We start from the raw sequence: 27,357 nt of genomic DNA on the forward strand, positions 1-27,357 counted from the left end.
TTATGTGCATTTTGTCACATGTATGTGCATACCATACCAAGCCTACATAATAATGCACATGTATATGTTGTACCTGGAGAGGGAGATCTACCGGTACGTAGAAATCGTTGTATATGCGCCTCGTTAGAATAATGGCTTCTACAGTACATACATGTAGGGAACAAGGCCATGATGTACGCGGTACTCCCGGTTTTCGGCCCCGTAGTGCAATGGGCTAGACCATGCTGGTTCATGCAAGGTACCACAACTACAACGGATTATTCTGCCACGCTCTTGTTCACAAGAAGACACACAGATTGCAACAGACAGTGCAACTACTTCAACTACTTGCCCTGGTAACCCGGCTATATCGCCATTGCCAAAGAACCGTGATAACCCGTGGCTCTGGGCTCTGAGAGGTTACGTGCCATGTCATCGCCAGCATCATGCCGTTTACAACATTTTGAATCAATATTCAATAATGAATATCCATTCATGTTCTAACACTTTTTACAGCGCAGCTTGGTCAGTGGAAGCAGAGATTAGCAATGTAGAGAAAACAATGTCATTATAAGAGGAGAAAATGATTTGTTTGATAACAGAAATATAGAACGAAACAAAAAGAGACAAGCTGTGAATGTGTTCCATGATGATGCTAGGATGGCAAAGCTTGCATGATGCAGCTTTGAAAATAATACCCGATACTCAAGATTTCATGATTCGGCAATAAGGAATATGTTCATGGGGTGAGGAGTGCGTATACGTACTATGATGGATATGTTCATGGGATGGGGAGGGTGTGTACTGGATAAGACTTTTGATCATCACAGTGCTAGTGGCAAGAACGTGCTACAAATTTCCCAAACAAAGCTGTGTTCACAGTAACTTACAAGTTACAACCAAGTAGAAGCAAGAGCAAAGCAAGAAGAGTTCAAATGCCCAGTATACATGTGTGGGTACTATAAATACAGCTACTATACAATCACGCAACAAGCATCAGCCAGAATATCGACAGACAGTGAGCTTTGCTACAGAGACTCAGAGGAGTAAGGAGAGTGTACTGCCAGTTTGTTCAGCGCAATGTAACTTTGTTTGCAGGACCAGCTGCAAACATTCACCTAACTAAAAATATATATACAGACGTTTGGTGAATAGATCAAGGATTATTGTTTTCCGAACTACAGGCAAGCGCTAGCTTACGAAACCGTATGAGCTACGGAGGATGGAGCTGATGCTTTGCTGACCGGCAGGGAGTAAATGGAGCGTTTCTTCTGCCAGCTGAGTGCATCAGCAGCATTGAGATCTGGGTCACAAGATGTCCAGTCAGGCAACTTGCCACCTTTCTCAGCGTATGTGTCCTTGGAAAGAGAACGTTCTTTTAGCACGCCAGTTGCTGAGTAAATAGACGCTGTGCATGTAAGATGATACAAACAAAATACAAACACAGAGTCTTCAGTTGGGTTTAGAATATGTTGTACAAATTGCACAACATCTACAGTTCACCCTGGTCGTCCCACCACAATACTACTAGTACGTCCCGTATCATCTATGTTGCGTCAGCCGTGAACCAGGCACTATTTAGCCAGAGCAAAGAACACAAACCATGTGTACTGCTGTGTCCTGTACTGTATAAGTACAACTTTCATTTACGAAATCTTTCGTTAGATCACTCCACCAGCAGGTTCGTTACGTACTAAATTTCGTTTTTGGTCGAGGTCTGTCAGCCCGAACGTTCAGAAGGGTCCAGGGATCGAAGTTCGCCGTGCAGGCACTAAGTGGGGTCCTCCAAACTTCACGTGAAATTCGAAAACGATTCGCGCGATCGCGCTTGGTGCACACTTTAGTTATTTCGTGCCCCCTAATGAATATAGCGAAAGTAAATTCCAAACAAAACTTTCCACTTATACAGTATAATCTTCTTTTACACTACAATCATCCCTTATACATATACAAGTAATAGTTGCAAGTACATTGAGCTTACCTCCAACCCAGCACATGGTGTTTGCAGGTACAAGATTCTGGTGCATCTTGAACTGTTTGATACTGAGTTGTGAGAACTCAGGCTTTCCCAACCATGCCTTCAACTCTGCCAACAGCCGGTGCCTGAAACGTGTACATGTACACAAGCAAACAAGAAGCAGTCAATAGGAAATTCAATAAAGTGAGTAGAAAATTATCCAACTAACAGTTACAAGTTGTAAGATGTTGCGTCTTCGGTGGGAATAGTCCCTCGTGCGGGAATGCGGCTAGATGGTCGGAGGTGACAGCGTTGCGGCAAGATCATCAAACCCTTGGCGGTGTCAGCTTCGTGAATCAAGTGGGTATACGCACACTGTGTCTGAGCTTCGAGAAGGCACTACATATGCCTCATCCTGCGCTTCCAGTTCTGATTCGGACACAGAGAAGATCCCAGATCCTCTGATTCCTCCATCTATGGACAAACCAGTGAGCACTTCTGCTCTAAAAAAGGTTATTTACTTGGACCTGTAGGCGACTGGCCTCGCAAGGCATCTGAAATCCTTCAGATCGCTGCCCAGACATCTGATGGAACGTCATTCTCAAGGTGCGAGGAATTACATTCATGATGCAGGTTCCTGTATTGCCCGTAAACAAATTGCATGCACCAAGGTGCTGTGGATCGAGCGTGCATCCCTGGATCAAGCGGAATCCTGTCATATGAGGACAGCCTCGGCTGCACCAAGGCAAGGGTGTCCCTGCACCAAGGCAAGGGTGTCCCTGCACCAAGGCAAGGGTGTCCCTGCACCAAGGCAAGGGTGTCCCTGCACCAAGGCAAGGGTGTCGTCCGGGTAGGGTAGGTTTTACTCTACATGTACTGCTGTAGTGTGTGCTATTGTAACGTGGCGAGTACAATGCTATTGTAACGTGGCGAGTACAATGCTATTGTAAGTGCAAGCGAGTACAATGAACACAGTACCTGAATCCTGGCATTTCAGATGCACCACCAACTATGACCAGGTTTTCTGCCAGCAGCTTTCGGCAGTCGATGGGTGCCTACAGCAAGGTAAAACAGCAGCATACCAGCATGGACTATGAGTGCCGGGAAATATTGAAGAAAAGCTACAGGTGCATTTCAAGCCTAGTACGAACTGGAGATTTTTCCATGAGGAATCCTCAAGTCTGATTCTTCACTTGCATTCTACACTGCGTCCACATTCACCTGCACTAAACAAGACTCTGGCCTTGTCGATATATAATAATACATGTACTTCGAAGTAGAATATATTATTATTATCTACTGGGGAACTCAGATGGTGAGCCAAGGATCGCATAACTTGTGCCCACAATTTCCCATATTTACTGGGGAGTTGATATTTGCCTCTGGAAACATCTGCACTGGACTTGAAGGGGCACTCCAAATTTCATTTTTGACATTGAGTTCTCAGGTAGGTGTAGAAGAAGACCCTACACCAACAATGAGTGCCCGGAACTGATTGAGCTGAGCAGGACGACTGCTTCGAGTTTTGTCGAGGGACAGACTGGTATCCCATACATGAATTGTGGCAAATTAAACAATAGTTGTGCACTTTTGGCTGTTTCTTGTTTGGTTTCCGAACGCCTGTATCTCTTCAGCTGCACAGCAAGGAGCCTAAACTGCTGAAGGCCCAGTGAAGGTCCAGTTCAGCATCCAGGTGGGCATGCACTCAAAATGAGCTTTGAGGTGGACAAGCCCGGAACTTGGACTGGTGGTGTTGCCACTGCTAAGCATACTGCATTCTAGTCAGATCTCTAACCGTAAACTTAAGTGGACGATGGGATTGTTGCAGTCAACAGTAACGGACAAACAGGCAAGCAAGAAACTCACCTTGGCAATGGCACTGAGGATAGAGCGAGGAAGACACATGCCATCGGTGTCATCCACAAACATGACATCAGCCGCACAGGAGCTGCAAGAATAAGTAAGGAGATAGGGCAGCAGCAGCCGAAGCAGCATATCTAAATGCCGGCAGGGAAACGATGTTTGGAGAGCCCAACTGCATGTGTTTCTGCAAGCTCCTTGCAGCAAGGAAATCATGAAATATGCATAGTATATGATAACATTCAAGCTTACCGCACATGTCCATCAATAATGATAGTTGTGTCATCATCAACTGGATAGTTGACAGGCAGTGTTTGTTGTTGATCGGCCGGTGCAGCCTAACCATGACAAATACAGACAAGAATAGAGATCAAACATACAACTGCTCTAGGCTCCCAGTCAACAACACGCACCTCTCACTATAGCATGCTAGTTCCAAGCAATTAAATTTACTGCAACAGAATTAGCGGCGGATCCACAACAACGCATACATGCCAACCGTCTAGGGTTTCTGGGGACAGTCCAGGGAATAGGGTGTTTGTCCCGGGGTCCAGGGATGTCCTGCGAAAGTCCAGGGATTGAGATGGAATTTATGAAATCGAAGTTCTCCTTTTTTGACGCTTTTTCAGTGTTTCCTCGAACTTGTAGATCCGTTGTAAGTACATACAGCACGTAGTGGACAAAAAACCGTACGGAACTGCAACGGATCACCGGTATAGTAGTCAACAGAAAGTTTGCTTGTGCAGTTACAGCTCAATGCAATGACATCCCTTTTGCTTGAGCAGCAGTCATGAAAAATACATCTGCTAATGATGGATGCGCTAAAAAATGGGCGTTCAGGGAAAACGGTCAAAATCAAGGGAATTCAGCCTCGTCGTCCAGGGAACTCAAGCCTCCAGGTTGGCATGTATGCAACATGAACCACATTCGATCAATATCATACAGGTCGCACAGCACTAAGGATTGGGGAGAGAGAGAGAGAGAGAGAGAGAGAGAGAGAGAGAGAGAGAGAGAGAGAGAGAGAGAGAGAGAGAGCAACAGAAAACAAAATCTTACTGTTGGACTGCTGTGAGAATAGCAAATAGGGCATAGTGCCACCAGCAGCAGCATGTGCAGTGGAGGAGAGAGTTTTCGCCCATACACACACATGCATGTATGTACATATTCACACACACACGCACGCATGCGCACACACACAAAACAAAAGAATTAGTATGCAAGAGCATTGCAAAAGGTATGCAGGTAACTGAAAACACGGCAATGTCTTGATCCCTTCTACAACACACCAAAACAGATGGGGTATCTGATATGTTGACATATTGGATGGTCCTCTAAAGGCTAATTGAGATCTCAATTCGTGAACGAAAAATGGAGCCGCACGCCCATTGCAGCGACATAAGTTGATTTGAGTTCAATTTCGTCATCCGAACGCATGATTGTCACCATACATTTCTCGCACTTTCTTAGGCCGCGGTCACACCGAGCTCGATTCAGCCCTTCAGCCGAAACAAGCGCTTGTTTACGTCACTATTACCATGGAAATGGCTGAAAAATGTCCTACAAGCGACTTTCAGCCGTGGCTGACTCTCAGCCGTTTTTTTCCGGCTTGTTTCAGCCACAGCTTGTACAAGCGGCTGAAAGCCAAAATTCAAAAAATAATTTGAGTGCGCTTGGAGCTCCAGAGCACACCATGTAGCTAGTTGACATGATGAACTGATATTGATGTTCTTTCTTGTGTCCGGGGAACCGTGCTATCCCTGTGCCTTTGGTTTTGACCGTGAGTCTGTCTACCCCAACTACACTGTATTCAGTTTGATTTGGATTTTGTCCGACGACCATGGATTTCTGCCGCTGTGCCTCTAGACTGCTGCGTAGATTGTTGGAGCTGTGGTTTGAGGCCAAGACAAGGCACCACACTCACGACCGAATTCATGAAGAAAGCCGGGTATGAAGAACAGAGTGGATTGCAACTGAGTTCAATAACGGCAACCGGCGGGGCAGAAAGCTCGACATCAGGAAACACCACCCGAAGCATCGCGTCCATGCACACCGAACAAATAAAAAGAGCACGACTTCGCAATTCAGAATCCGGGCTTCCTTTGCTTCTTCATCAAAACTGAACACTAGAACAAGTACAGTTTTAGATCGCGAACGTTCTGCTCTTGGTGTGTTTCGAGATATTCAAAATTTGGCGGGTAAGAAAAACAAGCCATTCAAGCTTTGCACTCAAGGTCTGGTGTGACCGCGTCACAGGGATCACGCAAGCCAGCTAAGCGCCAGCGATAACAAGCCCAAAGTGGCTTGTTTCGGTGTGACCGGGGCCTTATACTGCGAAGCAAAGTATCACTTGGCCATAAATCATGGGGTGAGTGAAAGCGCTTTTCAGAACACAGACCAATAAAAGCATTACAAAAGAAGCCCGTGGGAACGAGTTATGAAGCAACTATCCACGACTGTAACAAGATAATAAGCAGTCAGAACGTTATCTTGTTACCGTCGTGGATAGTTGCTTCATAACTCGTTCCCATGATTTTTCTTCTTCTATTTTACATTTAATACTGGCTCATTATCCGAGTTCAAAAGAAGCCCAGTTATGAAATAGGCCATATGACATGTATTTTGGTACTTAGGAAGGATTGTCAACTGCCTTTACCAGAGCAGCAGTGTCAATCCACATTCGAAGTACACAATACTTCTCATTACTGACCTGCTTGTGGCGTCTGCAGGAGATAATCCTCTCACAAAGCAAGTCCGCACTGCAGCAGAGAGAGAGAGAGAGCACACAAAGTCACAAACACAAACTGCCATTACGTATGTAGGGAAGGGGAACTTTGCTTGTGCATGCGAACAGCTTTTTCTTTGCATTTGAACATAGGAACGTTCATTCACCATTGAGAGGATGAGCGTAGCATAGTGAGCTGTGTATAATGCTGTGAGTGGAGCGAGTACTAGTACACTTATCATGTGGTGCAACGAGTATCTGTATTCATCACAGGTCACTATTTCAGCTACAGTATAGCTCAGCAACGAATATAATCTAGTTTTTAAAATTTAAAGGGGAAGTTAAGGCAAAATTTAAAATTTCACCAGTTGTAGTCTTCGGCGTGCTGAGTCGAATGGTCTTGGTCCGAGAAAGCTGAGACGCTCCCTTCCTACTTGAATCCCAATCGAACTCGTGCACTTCCACCGAAACTGGGTGACTGCGCCCTACTAGATGGGGATTTGTATGCAAAATGTCACTAAAAGCGCCATTTCGTTCTTATAAAAGCACGGATGACCGCGATTGGCCCATATGTTGTAGTCTTTTGGACGCTAAGTCGACTGGTTTTGGTCCGAAAAGGCTGCGATGCAGCGTTCCTCCTTTATTCCCAATCGAACATGGTTGAAGAAGCGGTCACGTGCTCCTGGGTGCCCAAATCACCTGGTCACCACGCCAGCAGGCGACAACTTTCACACCAAGGTTCAACTCGAGTTCAACTCGAGTGACAGGACTGCACCCAAAAAAGGTCAAACAGGCTAGTAAGTTGTACCCTGCAGGCACGGTGACCAGGTGACTGGTGTACGCAGCAGCACGTGACCACTTGTTCGACCATGTTCGATTGGGAATAAAGGAGGAACGCTGCTTCGCAGCCTTTTCGGACCAAAACCAGTCGACTCAGCGTCCAAAAGACTACAACATATGGGCCAATCGCGGTCATCCGTGCTTTTATAAGAACGAAATGGCGCTTTTAGTGACATTTTGCATACAAATCCCCATCTAGTAGGGCGCAGTCACCCAGTTTCGGTGGAAGTGCGAGAGTTCGATTGGGATTCAAGTAGGAAGGAAGCGTCTCAGCTTCCTCGGACCAAGACCATTCGACTCAGCACCCCGAAGACTACAACTGGTGAAATTTTAATTTTTGCCTTAACTTCCCCTTTAAGCAATTGTCCATTGATTGTGCAGGAGTAGTTTTATTTGTACATGCACTCTTTTTCATATACAAGTAACAGTTGCTATGATAAAGTAAACTAAGATGCAGACAGACGTGTAGCATCGCATTCAAAAACAAACACTGCTAAAGTACTCAAGTACTTGCTACAGTAGTGAGGCAAGTAGTGAGCTGAAGGAGATACTAGTACAGCGTATGCTTACAGGGAGAATATTTGTACAGAAGGAATAGCCATTCACCAACACTGGAACTCCCAGCATTGTTGTTTTTACCCTCAGTCTGCTTGTTTGTTCATGTCACATTGTTATCCCATAACAGCAAACACAACACTCCCTGAGTCCCTCGTAAGTGAAAAACAACATCAACTCACCAGTGATGTCTTCAAGAACCTTTGAATTGAGCATATCTGTAGCAGAAACAATGCACAAGACAGACACCGAGAAAAGGTTTCGCTTTCCAACATTCTACGCATCACTACTGTCGGTCAAAGCATCATTTGAATTGTAGTACCGCCAGAGCGTACCGTCTCGCGAGAGCGCCCCACCTTTATTTTACAGCCAGCCAGGGAAAGGAAAACTGCATGGTAGAGTGCAACGAAGGAACTTGTTTGTACGGTGTGAGAACCTTAGTGTACTAAGGTCACACTTAGCAGGTTTTAGTGTGGATCTCGTGTCCGCACGAAGGTAAATTGAGTACGGATTGACTGCACACCGTGTAATGTGTGTACACGGTCGGTGTCGTATGACCTACAGACAGGACACCACCTCCACAATACGACGAAAAGACGAGATGGTGGCGCGCTCTGGCAGTACTTTACGGTACTTTACGGTACATGTACATAACCGACAACCAATTTTGAACAAAAATACATGCAGATGCTTTTACAAAAGGCAAGCTTGTTAAACAAGAAGTCCTTCTTCTGCAGCACTCAACATAGGCATACTCTAGTTGCCTTTGTCATGCATACGTCATGGTGCCTTTGTCCCGTACACACGATACCTCCGCCCTGCATAGATGGTGCCTTTGTCCCGAACACACGATACCTCCGCCCTGCATACATCATGATGCCTTTGTCCCGTACACATGAGATGCCTCTTTACTTGCAAGGCGTACCAATGCAGCACCCTACAGCTCAGTGTCAATGATTGTAGTGGCAAACATTTCTCAGAGTGTAGTGTACCTGACATGCAAAACCCCAAAATGTAGCACATGGAGAGAGGGAGAGAGAGAGAGAGAGAGAGAGAGAGAGAGAGAGAGAGAGAGAGAGAGAGAGAGAGAGAGAGAGAGAGAGAGAGAGAGAGAGAGAGAGAGAGAGAGAGAGAGAGAGAGAGAGAGAGAGAGAGAGAGAGAGAGAGAGAGAGAGAGAGAGAGAGAGAGAGAGAGAACGTGAATGAGTGAGAGAGAAGTCCCAAAGGAGCATTTAACATGTATAAGCGACGAACCTTACCTCTCGATGCTGGCAATGGCTTCACACCATCTGCATCAGTTACCATACACTTCTCCATCATCAGATTAGCAACATTCCTGGAAACACAAAATAAACATTAACATTTTAAAATACATAAACTCATTGCCTTTAAGGCCATGGGAAAAATTATCTTTGATTCTCAAGTACGTGCGCACCGATTTTTGGCGGCGCACCGACGATTTTTTTTATTTCTATGCATGCATATGCGTGCATGAAAACGGTCAATGCGAAAGGCATGAATCCGGGAGAAGTAAAATACCGGTATTTTTCTACTCCTGGCCTGAATAATAAAATAATTATAAATTAATTATGAACCTGTGACGTACACATGTGTGACCCTATCTTTGGAAATAAAAAAATTGTGGGAATTAAAATAAAAAATCGCTCGCTCGCACCGATTTTCACAGGTTCATGACCTGAGAATCAACTTTATTTTTTACCATGGCCTAATACACATGCCCTAAACATGAACACACAGACACAAACACACTCAGGCATGCACACACACACGCACGCTCACACACACACACACGCACACACATACATAGAGACACACACGTGTACACAGGCACACAGGCACGCACACACACACACACACACACACACACACACACATACGGACGGACACACACACATACGGACGGATACACAGCCAGACAGACACACATACGGACGGATACACAGCCAGGCAGACACACATATGGACGGACACACAGCCGGACAGACACACAGATAGGCAGGCACACAGACGGACAGACACACACACACACACTATTGCAAGCAAAAGCATACAGCAGCATGACCACTTGAGTACAGATACCAGTGGGGCCAGGCATATGTGGCTCCATGTTCTATTATTATAAAGCTCTCCTCTTGTCTCTTATAGTTGTGTACTTTCCACAATATGGTGTTGCATTGTACTTCAAAGTATTTTTTAAAGAAACGAAAAAAAAGAAAAGCTTGACCATGGATGTGTCCGCTGTTGAGAGGTATCCACTAAAGGTAGTTCGACTGTACAAACGACCTGTCACAAGCCACTGAACGTTACCATATCAGTTTGCTTTTGAATGATTTCCATACATTGACATAGGCATGGAAAACAATCATTTACATGACTAAACACGTCAAGTTGAGGGTATGCCTTCAACCCTGTTGGATAGTAAAGTCCACAAAAGACCATGGCAGCCATACACATGCAACTCACCGTTGAATAGCATTTCCAGCACAGGGCACCGAATCCCAACATCCAACTAGAGGAATACCTTCCACAAAGTGCTACCACCGGCAATGGGTTAAGGCTCTCAAACTGGTCGTCGAATAGGCACTGTATTGGTGTACTACATGTAGGGTGGACTAGGCACTGTATTGGTGTACTACATGTAGGGTGGACAGCATGAGATACACATATACATAGAGCATGCTGCACTCCTCCTAGCAAAACACATTACAGGTTAGAGAGGAGATGCTGTATCACTACTTTCAACTGAGTACCAGCAAGTAAGGCAACGGCAAGTGTAGCCCGCAGCCAATTCCGATTGTGTGGTGCAGGAGGCGTTGCAGAGAGCATTCTAAATAACCGTAACATAATGATGGCGGTGCTCCTCTGATCACCCTTGTCCATCTTGCCCCCCCCCCCCCCAACCAAAGTGAAGTACCCAATTGCAGTTGGATCTCTCGGTATGGAAAGACCAAGACCTAAAAATCCACAGTACTACTCCCATGAGATGAGAAGTCACTATAAAAAATCCACTAATGTAGACCGTAGAATATACATACCATGCTGAATGTGTTCAGGGAGTACGGCTGATAAAAGCCACACATTATGCTTGCACTGTTGAGAGTCAATGTTAACGCCCACTCAGCCTGCTATTTAGTGCTTCCACGATCCACCAATTGCCAGCAGATTCATCACATTAGCTGACACATCACACCATGCCTACGAATCACAATCAGTACTACACGTACTGTGGCGCTGAAAGTGCACATCAGTCCGGATTTCACTTGCCACAAGTGTAACATCAGCACGCAAACACCCCTTGTAAATATGTAGGCAAGCTCAAACATACGTAAGCAACAGTGGAGGAGGATATTGGGATGAGAGTAGTTTCTTGGCTGCCAACATCCACAACTATGGCAGTCTGTATGCCTAATGTGTAGAGTGGCAACTGTTGGCTGGGCAGGTACAGGATGGACGGTGCCTGCGGAGAAAGTCAAAGCAAACAGAAAGCAAAGCAAGGCGCACAGAGAAAACAAACAAGTGAATGCAATGAATCCAGCACAGTGTGATTATACATGTTGTGTACTACTGGTATCACCACTATCTATCCATTACAAGTACATGTGATAACGGTATCACCACCATCTATCCATTACCAGTACAGTCATGTCCCATGATAGTGAATTCTTGAGTTTTGGCCATTGTATTGCATTGCTGCTCCATCTATTTGTTTTTCACATCTCTATTTCAATTTTCCTAATAAAGATTGTGTCAAGTACATGTGATAACGGTATCACCACCATCTATCCACTACAAGTATGTGTGATACCTGTATCACCACCCTCTAGCTGCTTCTATCCACTACCAGTACATGTACATGTATGTGTATAGTACACTGTACGCTGCATTGCTTTTTCAATCATTTCATGGGCTCGATGCTTCTTTTCTCTATACACTTCCGCTCATATAGTTTCATTCCTTAGAAAAAGTGTTGATTTCAAATAGGTTCTACAAGTAGGATTCTCTTGTTCTACGATGACAGCATGTCACAAGACGGAGGACACACTGCATGGAAAACAGTGTTCCGGACTGCAACCAGAAACAGGTTGGTAGAGTTCTGTCAAAATCTTGGGTAGTTTGTACTTTCAATAAGCTCTTTGTGTAATGATGTCATCCCATTTTCGGGATGCATGACGTCAGATAGCAGTGCAGGGTGGTGCGATCCCTCAGCCCTTCACCCACCAACACAAAAATAAACTGTGTCTTCACTTTGAGTTGCCAAAAGTATCCCATGCAACACCGTACTAGTGCACTGCTTTGTGACAATCCAGTTCACAAAACGGAGGGTCTGGGCCAACAACGGATGGCAGTGATCACCAAGAGTGGACATGTGGACAAAAATGAGTTTCATGCATTGCCGTCCGGTCCTGATTTCTGTTATGTACGTTCGAATGTTCTGCTTCCAATGTTCTGCCATCGACGACAAAAAAGAAAGAAACAAGTATAGCATGCACTTCTATGTCTGAAGACGAACAATGATGGACGGCAGGTGTTACCTCAAAGTGCTTGAACAGAGTCTCAGCAAAGGCCTGCCGAAAATAGGCTGGACAGACCAGTGATTCACAGATCACTACCCGACGCTCACGCGGACTAATCGACAATAGCCTGCACACAGACATAGACATATAAGAGCGCACACACACATTTCAACTTCACCGGACAAGCAAACCATGCACACACTGTGCAGTTGGAGTGAAGTGGACGTATGTCACAACTCTACATCATAAACGACTTCGACAGTGGTCACAAGGTGCACGATGCTCCAATGCTCCAGTATTCGTGGTGTTGCGCTTTGTGAACTGTGAAGCCAGTCACTGCTTGCTTGACGCATACACGCACACGTGTACACACACATACACCTCTGCACACTTGTACACATACACACACACACACACACACACACACACACACACGCGCGCACACACACACGCGCGCACACACATACACACACATTCGCTCACTAAAAAGTAAAAAAACCTATGGCGACATAGACATGCACATGTACCTGAAGTAGATGTGATAGATGAAGTCAATAAGCACATTGGAGAGTTCACTTGATGACGCAGTCCACAGGTCAACTACCTGCAAGCACAACATCAGAAATCAGTTCAAATCAACCACTCACTGCGCCCGCCGGGCAACAGTACAAGCACAGTTCATTGAGCATGGCTATACCGTATACGTGTACTTTGTATCCGATATACCAAGAGTGCACATTACAAGCACAGTTCGTTGAGCATGGCTGTACTTTGTATCTGATATACCAAGAGTACAAAACCAAAAGTGTGCAGCTCCTATCTTGAGCTGCAATGGACTCACTCGTGGAGGACTCTTATCGCGTCATTTTTGGTAAAAGTGTAATATATCAGTGTATATGCCTTTGCATACTTGTCATGTAGAAATATTATAGTGTCAATTCATCACGTTTAGGACGCATGCATCTACCACCCGTATTTCTGTTTTGACTATTAGTTAAATGTGGCTTCCTGTACAAGTTCTCCGCACTTTTGATCTCTGGCTACGCACGATGGTATCAGTGACACAAATGGCCGTGAAAAACTGATGTGTCGGGGGATCTATTTTTGCAGTGCAATATTTCCTCTACTTGCGTATATGTGTACACTGCCATATCGTACTATCAGTGTCAGTACACAAGTCGTGATTTACATGCACCAATGAGTTTTACATGTGGACACAATGCTGTATATCAAGAGGACATAACCCCCAGGGTGTGCAACTCCTGCATGCAATTCTGTAAAGACAGAGTTCAATTTGCCGTCGTCGTTTCCATGATACAATGGCCTTTGCGGGCTGGGTGCTCTTGGTCATTCATTACATGACTGTACAGTACTCAGTAGTTTTGTGTGGGGGTAAAGGTGGGGGTGGGGTTCCGCGATGTATCCTGCGACAACTTGCCTTTTTGGTGATTATGTTCTCAGCTTTGCTGGGAATGATGAATCTAGGAGATGACTCGCCAGAAAACCCGCACCTGTACAAGGCAATTCCAACACACTGCTAGTAGTGAGCCAAAAATCTCTCAAGGAACCCTGGCAAAAAGTTACTACTGCATACTTCGTGTGAGCAAAGCCAACGTCCAAAACAACAGCTGCTCTCTCTACACCAATGCCAAGGCCTTCGTAAGCAGGCATTTTAAAGCAGTATTGAAAATTGGCAGACTATCATAAGTAAAAGCTGTTGTTGAATTAAATTTATCAGGTCTGTGTTGCAAACCTTGACTCCAGACTGACTACAACTACAAGCAAGAGTACATCTACTCTTGCTACAACTACAAGTCATGTATTTTCAAAAGATTATGATTGCATGTCGCACGCGCATTATCATGAGTGCTGCATGCTATGCGCTAGATCTCGTACTCGACGAGTCGACGACGTACCTAGGTACCTGGTATCAAGAGTACATAACTACACACTGTGTAGTTATGTACTCTTGCTGGTATGCATGATGTCACTCTATCTAGCTACACAGTGCTGGCAAATGAAATCCGACCCCTAGCCGGCGCGCCGCGCCGCGCCGCCGGGGGGTAGGATTTCAGTTGCCAGCACAGTAGCTCTGAATGCTTGCATGCACACCCTGTGCACACCCTGCACGCACGTGTTGCTTGAATGGTTGTTTTGTGCAAAGGCAAGCCAGGATATCTACTGACTGACTGTCCACCTTCCTTGTACTGCCATGAACTTGAACGACAGATGAAGGCAGGATAACAACGGCTCGCTTCTGTAGCCGTTGTTATCATGCATTCATGGTTATGTTGTCGTTTGTTCTCCTTGTGGTGTGCTAGTAGTAGTAATAGGTAGAGCGTGTCCTGCGCTCCTGTGTGTTGGGCCTTGACTGTGTTTGGAGAATAATCCCTTCAACAAGAAGATAAGCCAGCTCTCCTGTATCGTACTGGTCTGGCATTGAGGCAGACTGAGGCTAAGCTACAATGGGCAAGGTGTATTTGACCCACCCTGGTGGTTCCAGGATATATTGCTGTTGGAATTGTTCAACTGCATTGACGAACAAGAGTGAAATGATGTCGAATGTAAGTGCCCAAAATACCATCAGCTCTCCTCTAGAAGGTCGACGTGATGGAAGTGATAATTATTGTTGTCTGGTTGCTTTTGTGGTTGTGTGTTGGCCATGTAGAGGTTCTCTGGGACGACAGGCCGTGCGTTTTTGTTCAATAAGGCGTGAGTGCTTAGCTTCAAACCTCAACTTCTACATTTGCATCCTTTTGCATGATCTACTATACAGATTACAGTGTAATAATATAAGTCACACACTATAGTCACACACTAAGTCACACACTATAGTCTGTACTGTGTACAGTACATGTAGTGCTCTTTAGGGCGCGCGGCGCGTTCAGACTACCGATAAAAAGTGACCGATGGGGAAAGTCAAAGTTTCCAAGGTGATTTAATCACGTGACGTTACTGGTGGAAACGTTTTACTGCTGCGGCAGTAAAAAAGTGCTCACGCTGGCAAAAACCCTTCTCAGTGCCGCGGTGAGAGCTGCATAACCGACGTAACGGTAACGTCAGTTTATCGGTAGTGCGAATGTCCTTCATGGTTTATCGCCTTTCCCGGTTTGACGGGATTCACGCTAGTCTGAACGCGCCCTTAGTGCCATGACCTTCAGAATGACCAGTATATGTACGTGAACCTAGCGCGCTGGTTATCACTACATTCGAACGCACATACATACCACCTCACGGTCCATACAGCTCATGGTGCTGTCCTGTAAACATGGTAAAGGTCAGTGTTGTCTCATCCGCAGCACTCTGTAGTGAGGTTGCCAGAATGCAATGATTACTGGAATAGCAAGAGGCTATAACATACAGCAGTGCGAATGTAGCACATCATGGAGGTATGAGTACGACACATGCAGTGATGTGTAGAATGCAACATGTGACGACTAGGTGGTGTAAGAACAATGCAGTCACTATCACCGCACACTCCACCTATCTCTTGTGTGCACAGGAAATTTCGTAGGCCATACATACACATGCAGTTGATTATTTGACTTCATTACTACTGTATGTAACTATGTTGTACATGGTTTCTAGTTTCTACTGTGCCTGTGCTAGTATATGTACATGTGCAATGTTCATGTACTTCACAACCATAGCTTAGCGGTAGAGCACCGCTGGCCATATATTAATAAGCGAGGGTCTCTGGTTGAAGTCCTGGTGATGACAGTCAAAAAATTTTCTGACTTTTCCCGTTTTCAAATTTCCCTCCAACTAATGAAAACTTCAAGTTAGTTTCTCACCATACGGTAACGGTTGTTTCTAATCTTTATTCTCATGGTGGACTGTGGCCAATAAGAGATAATTATGTTGTTGTTGTTATTTTTGTTGTTGCAGTGTCAACTTATCTTATAGCGAACTTCAAGTTCGTTTCATGGTATGTGCAAGACATTAGTATAAGTGCATGATTGTGTTCTCTGAATGGATTACATCACTATCATAAAGTGACTGAAGGGTGTATCCCGTATTAGGGACACGGCTCATATAATTTTCACACCGATGAAAGACGCAAGTGCATCCTTTAAAATCCTCTCGGAAAAGTTCCAGACTCTGCGAAAGTTGGAGAAATGTTCTTATTATCCTAGGGAAGGATATGTACAGCATATCCAATGGTGACACCATGTGTCACATGACATTGTTTATGTGAGAAGTGGTAAATCAGGGTGACAAGTTTCCAATGAAATCCATGTCATGTGACATGTGATGTCACCAAGCACTGCCAGCAGTACTCTCTTTCTGTAGAAATAGTGCTACTGTACATTATGTAGTGTATATGCTTGAATGGATTTAAATCACTTCAAGTATTCTCTCTCAACTGATATGGTTTTGTATCCTTTGCCAATATTTGTTTAATGCTATCGGCGTGCATGTGTCACCTCTACAGCTAACTGGACGTCATATTGTCCGTGATGTTTCCTGTAAAAACTGTGGCTCGCGTCTCGGCTGGATGTATGTAAGTTTTACTTCAGTACGTACCATTCACATGTAGGCATCGTGAATGCATGTTTGCGTGAAGTGGGTGTGCGAACAGTTTCCTGCTGGTATGTGCACGCTGAATTGCGGCGGTCTTACTGGTGTTGACTGTATGCAACACAGTCTTACTGGTGTTGACTGTATGCAACGCAGTCTTACTGGTGTTGACTGTATGCAACGCAGTCTTACTGCTGTTGACTGTATGCAACGCAGTCTTACTGCTGTTGACTGTATGCAACGCAGTCTTACTGGTGTTGACTGTATGCAACGCAGTCTTACTGCTGTTGACTGTATGCAACGCAGTCTTACTGCTGTTGACTGTATGCAACGCAGTCTTACTGCTGTTGACTGTATTCAACCTAGTTTTACTGCTGTTGACTGTATGCAACGCAGTCTTACTGCTGTTGACTGTATGCAACGCAGTCTTACTGCTGTTGACTGTATGCAACGCAGTCTTACTGCTGTTGACTGTATGCAACGCAGTCTTACTGCTGTTGACTGTATGCAACGCAGTCTTACTGCTGTTGACTGTATGCAACGCAGTCTTACTGCTGTTGACTGTATGCAACGCAGTCTTACTGCTGTTGACTGTATGCAACGCAGTCTTACTGCTGTTGACTGTATGCAACGCAGTCTTACTGCTGTTGACTGTATGCAACGCAGTCTTACTGCTGTTGACTGTATGCAACGCAGTCTTACTGCTGTTGACTGTATGCAACGCAGTCTTACTGCTGTTGACTGTATGCAACGCAGTCTTACTGCTGTTGACTGTATGCAACGCAATCAGGCAAGTATGAAGTACTGCCGCTGCACACTCGTGCAAACTTCACCAAACGCGGACATTGGGATCGGTCCAATCACTGGCCCCTGGGGTTCTTGCGATTTCAGCTCACATAAGACCCACTTGGATCATGCCCTGCACAACTGCTGCACGAGTGATTGTGTTGACGATGCAGTACAGGTTTCATGCACTGGCACACGTACATGTATTAATTCACGGAAAGCGTTTCAAAGTAGCGCAAGATCATAAACAGCTAGGCTTCATACATAGTGCACGTATTCCAATGACCAAACAGGGCTGATTGCCAACAGGCTTGGACACTAGTAACTGGCTCATGCCTGTTGGCGCATAGACTTTAAGGCAGTGTGCTATTCTTCTCTATTTGCTTCAGGAGTTTGCAACGGAAGAGTCCCAAAAGTACAAGGTATGCCAACTTCATGTTCTGTTGAGCTATGTCCGAGTTAAGGTGGCTCCTACCCCTCGGGTCCAATTTTTTTTTGTTTGAAACGTGGCTGCAAACGATTGTACTTTGTTCCGTTGGATATCTAGTGTACGGAGACAAATTTTTATCAAGTTCTACCGGCCGGTTTCACTCGGGGGAGGGGCCAAACATAGCATACTCACAATTGCCAATTTAGGCCAAAAAATACCGGAAAATCACTTTTTTGGCCGTAGCACAGGTAGTTACCCCCTTTTTCTTGATGTCCACCATCAGGACAGTAGTATACTTGCTAAATATCAGCATAAGCTGTAGAAGTGGGTAGAATTCTGCTATAAGGTGACCTTTTTTCTCTTTTCGGAATCATCCCATTTCAGCGCACACGTCCCACATATTAGCCCCGCCCACAGGTATTTGACACTGGACTTGCCCTGTATTCGATGGTTATGCTATCATAACCTAATAATGATACTGTGTAGCAAGTTTGAGCAGGTTCTACCGAAGGTAACTCGTGAAATAAAACTTTGAAGTTTCAAGTGATGCCATATTTCAAGAATCAGCACATTGCACTGGGACATTGTCCAACGCCTTAGAACCCCTGACTCCACCATATGACAGATACGTGTCTTACAATAATTGATTGCAACATCTTCCGAACATAGTAGTAGAGCTTTGGATCAAGTTTTAGCAGTTTCCACGGAAGCTAACTACCAAAATAGAACTTTGAAGTGGCCCACATACTAAATGCCATAGCTGAGCATGTGCATTGAGTGCATGGTCTAAAGGTTTTCGCAACTAGCTCCAATGCGGCAGATACGTGTCTTACATTACTTGATTGCAACATCTTCAGAACATAGTAGTAGAGCTTTGGATCAAGTTTAGACAGTTTCTACCGAAGCAAACTACCAAAATAGAACTTTGAAGTCGCCCACATACTAAATGCCATACATGTAGCTGAGCATGTGTATTGAGTGTACATGTATGCTCCAGTGTTTTTCACAACTTTCTCCAACATGAAGGCGATAGTGATGTGGAATTTGTTGACTGCTTTGTCCAAACATAGTGCTGAAGCAATGCACATTGGGCACTTTCTACTGGTAATGTAATTATTATTATTATTATACAGTGTTTGCTGCCAACATAGCAAGCAATACTTCTATACTAAATGCGTATTCCACGGGGTACAGTCCAATGGCTTTTCACTTCACATCTAGCCACTGTTATTCGTGCATTACTTGAATGCTTGGTCTCCGTGGTAATGAAGCTAAGAGCCACACTGGAGAAGTTTCTACTGAAGCTAACTATCAAAAATATAAAATTTCCAAGATGCTACTATTACATCAAGTAGCTGTGTGCAATGCCACTCTGTTGAACACAGTAAGCAAAATCGAGTCACTAAAACCCTATTTGCAAGATACAAGCTGTTGAGACTGATAGCAGCTGTGTGATCTGATATGGATGGCGGTTCCACACTGACCAGCACATGTACACGCGCACAGGCAGAAGAACACACAAGTAATACACCTAACGTTACTTCGAAGTACACTGTGTACATCATGTAAATACAAGCGTATATACAAGCATCACTCCTGTTCTCCACAACCGGCAGTCCCGGGCCACTCCAGCTGGTCAGAGTGCAATAATTTCTGCAGCAGGCTTGACTTGGAAAGCTACTCACAACTGCCATGGCTTCAACATAAGTATTACCAGCGCTTTTACAGTGCTACTTGTATTATATTATTGTCCATCCATTGTGGTGCATGGCACTCGTTTTCAACAACCGAGTTTATGTCATTAGTTGCATATCCAACGCCAGCAGAAAAAAGAGGGGGTGGGGGCAAATTACCACGGTTCAACACTAGTCATACTGAACGGCGTTATGCCATGCCAGGCGCGCACACAAAACGCCCGCGCGAGCGCGCATGCATGTACACACCCGGGTGACACACATTGATGCGACTTTACATAGCCTGCACTGTCGTTCTATGTCATAAGAGTGAGTGCACACACAGTATGTACATGTAGATTGCCTAATTTTGCATACGTAATAAAATTGTATATGTATACACACATGTGCGTGCACATATAGATAAACTCAACGGCATACGCATGAGTGTGTGCCAGTAGGGCCACATGCCAATTATCGGATAAGTCTGTGAAAGTTGCACGGCACGACAAACTTTCGGACAGTCTAAAGATATGACACAATGAATGTGGAATACCCTCCAGTGTGTAAGACCATCTATTTCGCAGCGCTTGTGATTTTCGGAGCGTCCCCGTTGATGTCCTCACCGAAGTTGGTTGATGACACAGTCACAAATTATCAAATTCACCTCCAATGCCATCCAATCTGCGTTCCGCGATACATGTACAGTGAACGGTGTTGAGGAGAGCCATGCAGCAATAAAACAGTCGAGACTCCCAAGCAGAGGATACAATTCAACAGCGTATTGAAGTACCGTGGAATTGTTCTAAACAATTTTCAAGACACAATTACAAAATTTGAAGTGCGTCTTGAAACGTGTTTGAAGTGCTTCGATGTATTTACCTTCGATCTCCCTGAATCGATCCATCCACAGCTACCTGACGAATTTGCCAGTCAGTGCGGGAGATGATCGAGCAAGTTATAATATTTGGAGGTCGCGAGATGTCAGTGGCACTGGCAGGAAATCTACACAAGCGTGTTCTGAAATAATTTTCTCAGGCATGATTCAAGAGCGGACTTTGATTTCTCCCTTCTTATGGTACGAGCACCAGTCGACATTGCATTCTTGGAAAATCTTCTGCGAGTGCTTCCTTCCCCTATCATAGAAAGAACGAGTGAAGAGGGACACTAGCAGCAGGTTCTAGCTAGGTCGCCAGAATTGCAGAAAAGCGAGAAGACGTTCAACAACGATTGATCGCACAAAAATCATCGCTACCGAAAAATGTACTGAAAATCTACACTTTTCAAACGATGCGCGCGCAGAGGGTGTGAGCCACCTTAAAAAAAAATGTTTTCTTGCTACTGATCACGTTGTGTGGATGTATCATGTACGTATCTAATATTGACTGAGTACTTGGTCAGTATAGGACATAAAAGCCGAGTAAAAGACCGAGGCGAAGCCGAGGTCTTTTACGAGGTTTTTATTTCCTATACTGACCAAGTACGAAGTCAATATTAGATTTATCACGACAAACAGTCCGTATTTCAAATTCCAGAACGATAACCTCATGAATCCCGGTTTTATGATTGCACAACCGTTGCACCACCACCTACTCATGCAGTGACAATGCTGCACTAGGCACCGTTCAACTGCGCAACCCCTAAGCAGTCAAATATAAGCAGTCAATATAGCCCTAAGGAGTGAAATATGCAGGAATATTTGACTGCTTAGGTATGGCAAAAATCTATGTGAGTCAATCCTAAGGGAGTGATAAATGACGGTATGGTATTTCTCTACAGACCACGTGTAAGTTACTCTCTGTGTGTGTCTCTCTCTCTCTCTCTCTCATTCAGGAGGGTCATGTTATATTGGAGCGTGCTCTGGTGCAAGAAGTCGACGGTCTGCCGAGTGGCGAATAGGTATTGCTGTTCTGGCTAGTGGCTTATCTCCTGCCAACTTCTATGCATTGTTGTGTTGTTACTTATTATTAGCCTTTTTTCTATCCCATATTAGTTACCTTCCTGGCCCAGTATGGCGTTGGCCTTTCCTAAGAAGTCTAAACATATATACGTATGTAGCCAGTACTAACCACCTAACCGCTATATAATTGGTGACATTCCATGCTCCCATTCGCCTGCTTATCTTTTTATATACTTCAAGTATACCTCCATACTCGTTCATCTTGTAAGCATACCTAATCCACATACGTAACTACTCATATTCCCCATGCCTGTATTGGGTGGGTGTTGCTCGTTCCTAACCTCTCGGTAATCTTATCCTTTTTGCCTCTTCGTACTTTCCTCTACCTGCACCATGGATGGTACGTGTATATTTTTTTACTGCTATTAGTGTCCACATGCCCTCGAGTTTTCTACCAGCCAAAAGCTGCTTCATACGGTGTTTTGTATAGTTATTGAACGGCGACGTATGCTGGCATCACGCGCATAGGATTATTCTTAGCACTCATTACGGTAGTCATCTCTCCAACACCTTCACCACCACGTATCGAAGAAAGCGTTGTTATGGTACTCGTGAATGAAGAATACTTTTATGTGTGTCTTATCCAGTGTCATGATTAACCATCCAAAACTGGGAGGGTATATGTGTGTGGGGGGGGGGGGGGGGGGGGAGACTAGCACTTGGGCATTGCGATAATTGTCGTATTGACTCGTTTCAGGAGCCTTGAATAGTTTGAGCACGGCTGTATATTTTGTGACTGCATGGCATGTTAATATAATAATTATGTACTACACTCAACCCCATTACAATTGTTACATTGGGCTGTGGGTCCAATCACTGCATCAGGGAGTATTGTACTCTCTGAGGCTATTGACGCATAGCACACAGTAGACTACAAACCAGTGGAACGCCTGGACAATCACTTCCACACACTGCAGAATTTGTCTCGACTCGGCCAAGATCAAAGACAAACTGCTGAATGCGACCAAAGTTCACAAATGTTATTCTGAACGCCAGCGTCCAGGAATACATGTACACGCACTACTAAAATTGATAGAATGTGAATAAAATCAAGATTGGTGTTGCACCCAACTCCGGCTCAAAGATCTGCAAAGTGTAAGCGCATGCTGGTACACTGTACATGTATTTTGACAGACACAATGTCACTTGCTATGCGTATGTACATACAATAACCAACCAGGAGTACGTCTGAGTACTGCAAACATATTATCTACACCGTGCTTCGAGAGTGCAGTATACACAGTATTCCTAGACAGGCTGATATGTACCGTGCAAGGATGGTATAAGTCTGTACACGTGTGTAGTGTGGCATATAATAATAACCCAGGTCCTAAAAACTGCATTTGTAATACAGTACTGGAAGGAAAGATGGTAGCATCAGGTGCATGCACCAGTACTTCAAAAATAGTTCAGATTGTATGACACAAATACCACTCGACTAGCGCACAACTAACGATGAGTGACGACATGCGCCATTGCAAGTAATTAATTGAACGGTACGTCAGCTACAACCCGGCGCGCCTATAATCATGTACACACGCCCTAGAGAACAAACGACAAAATATACCTATATAAGAGTTGTGCACAAAGATGCGACTATGGGCTTCAGAGGAAACATATAATCCGGATGTACACCCGAACTCAACTATCACTAAACTGTGCTATTATATTGTATACCAATTGCTTGCTAGAATGCATTACAAAATAGTTATAAAAGAGGTATCGCTGGGACGTATGCCCAAGTCATCTCTCTTCGCATGGAGATACACACCAAAAAGGCCAGTACATCCTTCCAAGCACTACAGTACATTACTTGTAGAAGGTTGAACGCACAGAAGACAGCACTCTGCTGACACTGTCCTGTACGACAGACATTCTAAAATGCTACAATTCCTTGCACTTACATGCTCTCTTAAGATGCTGGTGTTAGTAGCCACTCCATGTCATCCAGATCATCCAGATCATCTTCATCCTCGATACCCAGTGCTTGTGCAGAAGAGGCAAATAAGCCGGTACTGCCCGATGATGGGTTACTCTTCCCAGCCGCATTCAGTCCAGTTGCGGATTTGGATATCAGTGGATTTTCAACAGCTTTCTTCTTAGCACGGGGTTCAAGCTGCCTGAGAACAGGAGGCTGCAGCCGTTGCTGTGGATTAGCAGCACGCACAGCAGCTTGGCTAGGTGAAGCGTTGGCATGAGTAGAGCTCTTGGATCCAGTCTGTGACGCTACTGTACTGCTAGACTTGCTGTTACTGGTACCACGTAGAGCCTGCAGGGCAGCCCTCATTCGTTGTGATGAACCACCATTAACACTACCACTACCAGCATCAGCAGCAGCTGGCTGACTGGGACAGCGCATAGCAGAACTCTGTACAGTAGAACAGGAAACGTGTCCACTGCGGTTTTCACGATCATCCCCCGCCTTTGACTGGGCAGGAGAAGAACGCATAGAGGATGCCTGTGAGACGAGCCCACTACTGCCATTAGGTGATGCCTGTCCTGCAAAGCAAAACTTAGAGAGCTTGCTAGCAGCAGCTGAGCTGGCAGCTGCACACACGGCACTTGGTGGCTGATTAAGTGATTTTCCAGGAGTTGAAGATGCAGCCTTTGTTGCGGCCCTACCACGCAATGGCGGAGCAGAGACATCACTAGCAGTGCTCTTGCCCTGAGCTGGCTGTACTGCCGAGCTTCGAGCAGATCGAAGTGGAGCTGAAGGATCATTGCCATTAGTGCCTTTACTAGCCACACTAGCTTGAACTTGTGAGCTGGCAGTGCGTGATACTGACATGCCTGGCTGCTTTCTGCATGCATTTGAAGGCCTAGCTGTCATCACTGAGCCATCTCTTGTGCACGGCTGTGAGGAAGAGACTTGGCTGCATTGAGATACAGATGGCACAGGTCTAGTGTTGTTTGAAGTTGGTTGTGCCGTTGCGGGTTGTGCAGATGCAGATTGCGATGACGGGGGTGGCATGGATTGGGAAGAGGCATGCTCCGGCGGAGATGACATGGACGGTTTGCGGACAAACGTGAACTTGCGAGGCGTGATTGCAGACTGCTGGCTTCTAGGTACTGCTGCGGGAAGCGGTGATGGAGCTTCGCAGACAGGGTGGCGTACCAGCTCATGAGATGAAGTAGATACAGTTGAGTGACTACTTTGAGCCTGGCTGGAAGAAATAGAACAGGGGTGAATGGAAGGGCGCATACCAGGTGATGATTTGGAAGGCTGATTTGGACGAGTGCTGGGCATGTGTCCCGCCACAGCTGACTCATTAGGAGGATTTCGGTGGCTAACATTTGTCATTGATCTTGATGTTGACTGTACAGAGACAGAGGATGAGGATGTAGAGCGCGGAGAAACAGACAGCTCAACATCCAAACCCGAAACAAATGGTACAGAAGTTGCCTGACAGCTGCTGGGAACACTTGCACAGGCAGTTTCGATCTCCAGCATATCACATTCGTCGTCTGGAAAGTCATCTATGGGCGGAAAGTGAGGCTGTTCAAGGCGTTGTTCGCGATTTCGATGCCGCTGTTGAACTGCCGATGGAACATTAGCAGGATAGGGCGACTCTGGTATTGCCTGGCTTTCTTCAGCAAACGTCTTCTCTAGAGCATCGCTCATTTCCAAGGCCTCTTGCATAAGCATGTCATCATCCTCGTTGTCGTCCTCGTCATCGGCACACTGATTCATGGTATGCATGGGCATGGCAGCTACGACAGGTGAGGTGTGCCTGTTACCTGATTCACGTGCAGCTCCAATGCTAGACATTGCCTGGGTCGAAGAAGAAGAAGACAAGGTGGAGGTTACCGGTTGTGCAGTGCTAGCGGCCTGAGCTGGTCTGGTCAGCCTCGCTGGTCTGGCGACAGGTGTTCTAAGTGCAGACGCGCTAGCAGATGAGCCAGCAGAAGTCACAGTCGTATTTGCAGTGTGTGTACCACCGGCCTGATTCGGAGGGCTAACGGTTGAGCCGACACGATGCGGAGTAGCAAGTCCGCGCTTCCTAGCTGGCGTGCGTCGACTCTCGTTCTGATTGGCAAGCAATTGCTGGTGTTGTGTAGCCAGTTGTGCAGTTGATGGATTCTCTAAGATAGTCCACTTCGACTGTGCACGCGATGCAGCAGCTTGTTGATGGGCGTTACGAGTAGCAGTTGTTGATGTAGCTGGCTGCGAACACAGTAGTCCAGGCTGTAGAGAACTGGTCAAGTTTTCTTCTGTACACATCTCCTCCAAGTGTAGAGCACGCAGAATAAGATCAGCTGTAACCAACACACAGACACACGCACGCATGCACGCACACACATGCACACATGCACACACACACACATGCACACACACACACACACGCGCGCGCACAGGGGCGGTGTGGATACACATGGCTGACAATTGCGCACAGAGGCACGGAAGGATCAATGCGCGTCCACAGTCAATGGCATAGTAGAACAGTAGTATATTGATACAACACATCACAGATCTATGCTGCCATCTAATAATACATGTACGGGTATTTACATAGCAGTTGATGAGTAGAACTACAACAAGAGAAAATCTTCGTGGAGACACCAATTTAATTAGAGCTGTGAAAAGTATGAAGTTTTCATACTCTTTTCAAAGCTCTAGCAAGACAGGTGCTGCACAATGTCACGATCATTTGAATCATTACCTTGTTTGGCGTATTCGCCTTCTGGATCTGACGGGAAAGCTGAGTGCAGGGCATTCACTCCACCGAGAAGTGCAGTCATCTGTACACATACATGTCACATAGACATACTTCGAAGTACTGGCAACATAGCAGCACCAAGGGCAACGCAGGTATTACTTGTACGATACAGAGCCCCACAGCATGCAGATGCTTGATTTTTCGATCAATGCTACTGTAAAGTAAGCTAACTTCTTGTGTGACGTGAGAAATGCATGTACTGTGCTGCTACAAGTATTCGCTACCTACCCTGACAGGAATAGGCATGGTCTTGGTCACAAGATGGGAACACTAGGTTTAGTGAACACAGAGTTGTGTGCATGTGCAATGCCGCGTACGTTTGATTTCTCTTATTGAGTGCAAGGACTGCTTGGAGATGAACCATGAGAGTTGGCCCTGGGAGGATGATGTCGAGAAATCTACTAAGATTAATGGGGTGGTGCAGGTGCTGTAAAACAATCTTCCTACAGTTGTTTTACAGGCTGCTGAAGTGGCGGGACTGGCCGAATGTCTGCTACAGCCCTGGCAAGTACCGTATTTCCCCAAATATACTTGTAAGTCACACCTTTTCACACTAAACTTCAGGGCCAACAAAGGAGGTGCGACTTACAATCGAGCACGATATACTACTGAAGTGTATATATAGAAACGATATAACATTATCCTGAAAATGGGGATGCAACTTGCAATCGAGTGCGACTTCCAATCGGGGAAATACAGTACAGTACATAAAATCACACACCATGTCTACTTGAGCGACCATTTGTGAGACAACCGAGCAGTACTCACATGCATAGATGACTCGATGAGTGTGACAGCAACAATAGCATCTTCAGCAGTCA

General features: G+C 45.4%; 3 protein-coding genes and 1 long non-coding RNA gene across 4 annotated transcripts in view; 1 reads left to right on the forward strand and 3 right to left on the reverse strand.

Moving 5' to 3' along the window:
* Positions 1 to 399: 399 nt before the first annotated feature.
* LOC135813419 (actin-related protein 10-like) lies at positions 400 to 14,255 on the reverse strand. The gene is made up of 15 exons (XM_065326515.1): positions 14,043 to 14,255; positions 13,887 to 13,959; positions 12,976 to 13,052; positions 12,467 to 12,575; positions 11,284 to 11,391; positions 10,398 to 10,465; positions 9,173 to 9,249; positions 8,096 to 8,131; positions 6,504 to 6,552; positions 4,853 to 4,994; positions 4,049 to 4,134; positions 3,803 to 3,884; positions 2,915 to 2,991; positions 1,961 to 2,082; positions 400 to 1,387 (listed from the first exon to the last, which is right to left on the reverse strand). The coding sequence occupies exons 1-15, from the start codon at positions 14,117 to 14,119 to the stop codon at positions 1,176 to 1,178; spliced, it is 1,395 nt and encodes a 464-aa protein (XP_065182587.1). The 5' UTR covers positions 14,120 to 14,255; the 3' UTR covers positions 400 to 1,175.
* A 416-nt stretch (positions 14,256 to 14,671) lies between these two features.
* LOC135814655 (protein yippee-like 5) lies at positions 14,672 to 22,400 on the forward strand. Its single transcript, XM_065327814.1, has 6 exons — positions 14,672 to 15,012; positions 15,117 to 15,160; positions 16,337 to 16,376; positions 16,884 to 16,952; positions 18,145 to 18,177; positions 21,692 to 22,400. Exons 1-6 carry the CDS (start codon positions 14,914 to 14,916, stop codon positions 21,755 to 21,757), a joined length of 351 nt encoding a protein of 116 aa, XP_065183886.1. The 5' UTR covers positions 14,672 to 14,913; the 3' UTR covers positions 21,758 to 22,400.
* LOC135814656 (uncharacterized) lies at positions 19,580 to 20,893 on the reverse strand. The gene is made up of 2 exons (XR_010553204.1): positions 20,741 to 20,893; positions 19,580 to 20,663 (listed from the first exon to the last, which is right to left on the reverse strand). It is a non-coding gene; the product is annotated as an uncharacterized LOC135814656 (long non-coding RNA).
* Positions 22,401 to 22,758: 358 nt separating the features above from the next.
* The window catches only part of LOC135814657 (DNA helicase MCM9-like), a 24,792-nt gene continuing 20,193 nt past the window's right edge, over positions 22,759 to 27,357 (reverse strand). Inside the window, exons 24-26 of the mRNA XM_065327815.1 lie at positions 27,305 to 27,357; positions 26,480 to 26,558; positions 22,759 to 26,075 (exon numbers count right to left, since the gene is read on the reverse strand). The exon at positions 27,305 to 27,357 is cut by the window's right edge and continues 30 nt beyond it. Of these exons, the coding sequence (XP_065183887.1) occupies positions 23,731 to 26,075; positions 26,480 to 26,558; positions 27,305 to 27,357 (2,477 nt within the window). The 3' untranslated portion in view covers positions 22,759 to 23,730. The remainder of the gene's footprint in view (positions 26,076 to 26,479; positions 26,559 to 27,304) is intronic.

Source organism: Sycon ciliatum, chromosome 4 (assembly GCF_964019385.1).
Source record: "Sycon ciliatum chromosome 4, ocSycCili1.1, whole genome shotgun sequence".
NCBI classification, from domain to species: Eukaryota; Metazoa; Porifera; class Calcarea; order Leucosolenida; family Sycettidae; genus Sycon; species Sycon ciliatum.

Coding starts and splice junctions, on each gene's coding strand:
- LOC135814655 (XM_065327814.1), top strand. CDS start 14,914: ATGGGCAAGGTGTATTTGACCCACCCTGGTGGTTCCAGGATATATTGC. Junction 15,013..15,116: donor AGAGTGAAATGATGTCGAAT/GTAAGTGCCCAA, acceptor TTGGCCATGTAG/AGGTTCTCTGGGACGACAGG. Junction 15,161..16,336: donor GCGTTTTTGTTCAATAAGGC/GTGAGTGCTTAG, acceptor TTGTTGTTGCAG/TGTCAACTTATCTTATAGCG.
- LOC135813419 (XM_065326515.1), bottom strand. CDS start 14,119: ATGCCTGCTTACGAAGGCCTTGGCATTGGTGTAGAGAGAGCAGCTGTT. Junction 13,053..13,886: donor AGAACATAATCACCAAAAAG/GCAAGTTGTCGC, acceptor TTGTGCTTGCAG/GTAGTTGACCTGTGGACTGC. Junction 12,576..12,975: donor ATCTATCACATCTACTTCAG/GTACATGTGCAT, acceptor GTCTGTGTGCAG/GCTATTGTCGATTAGTCCGC.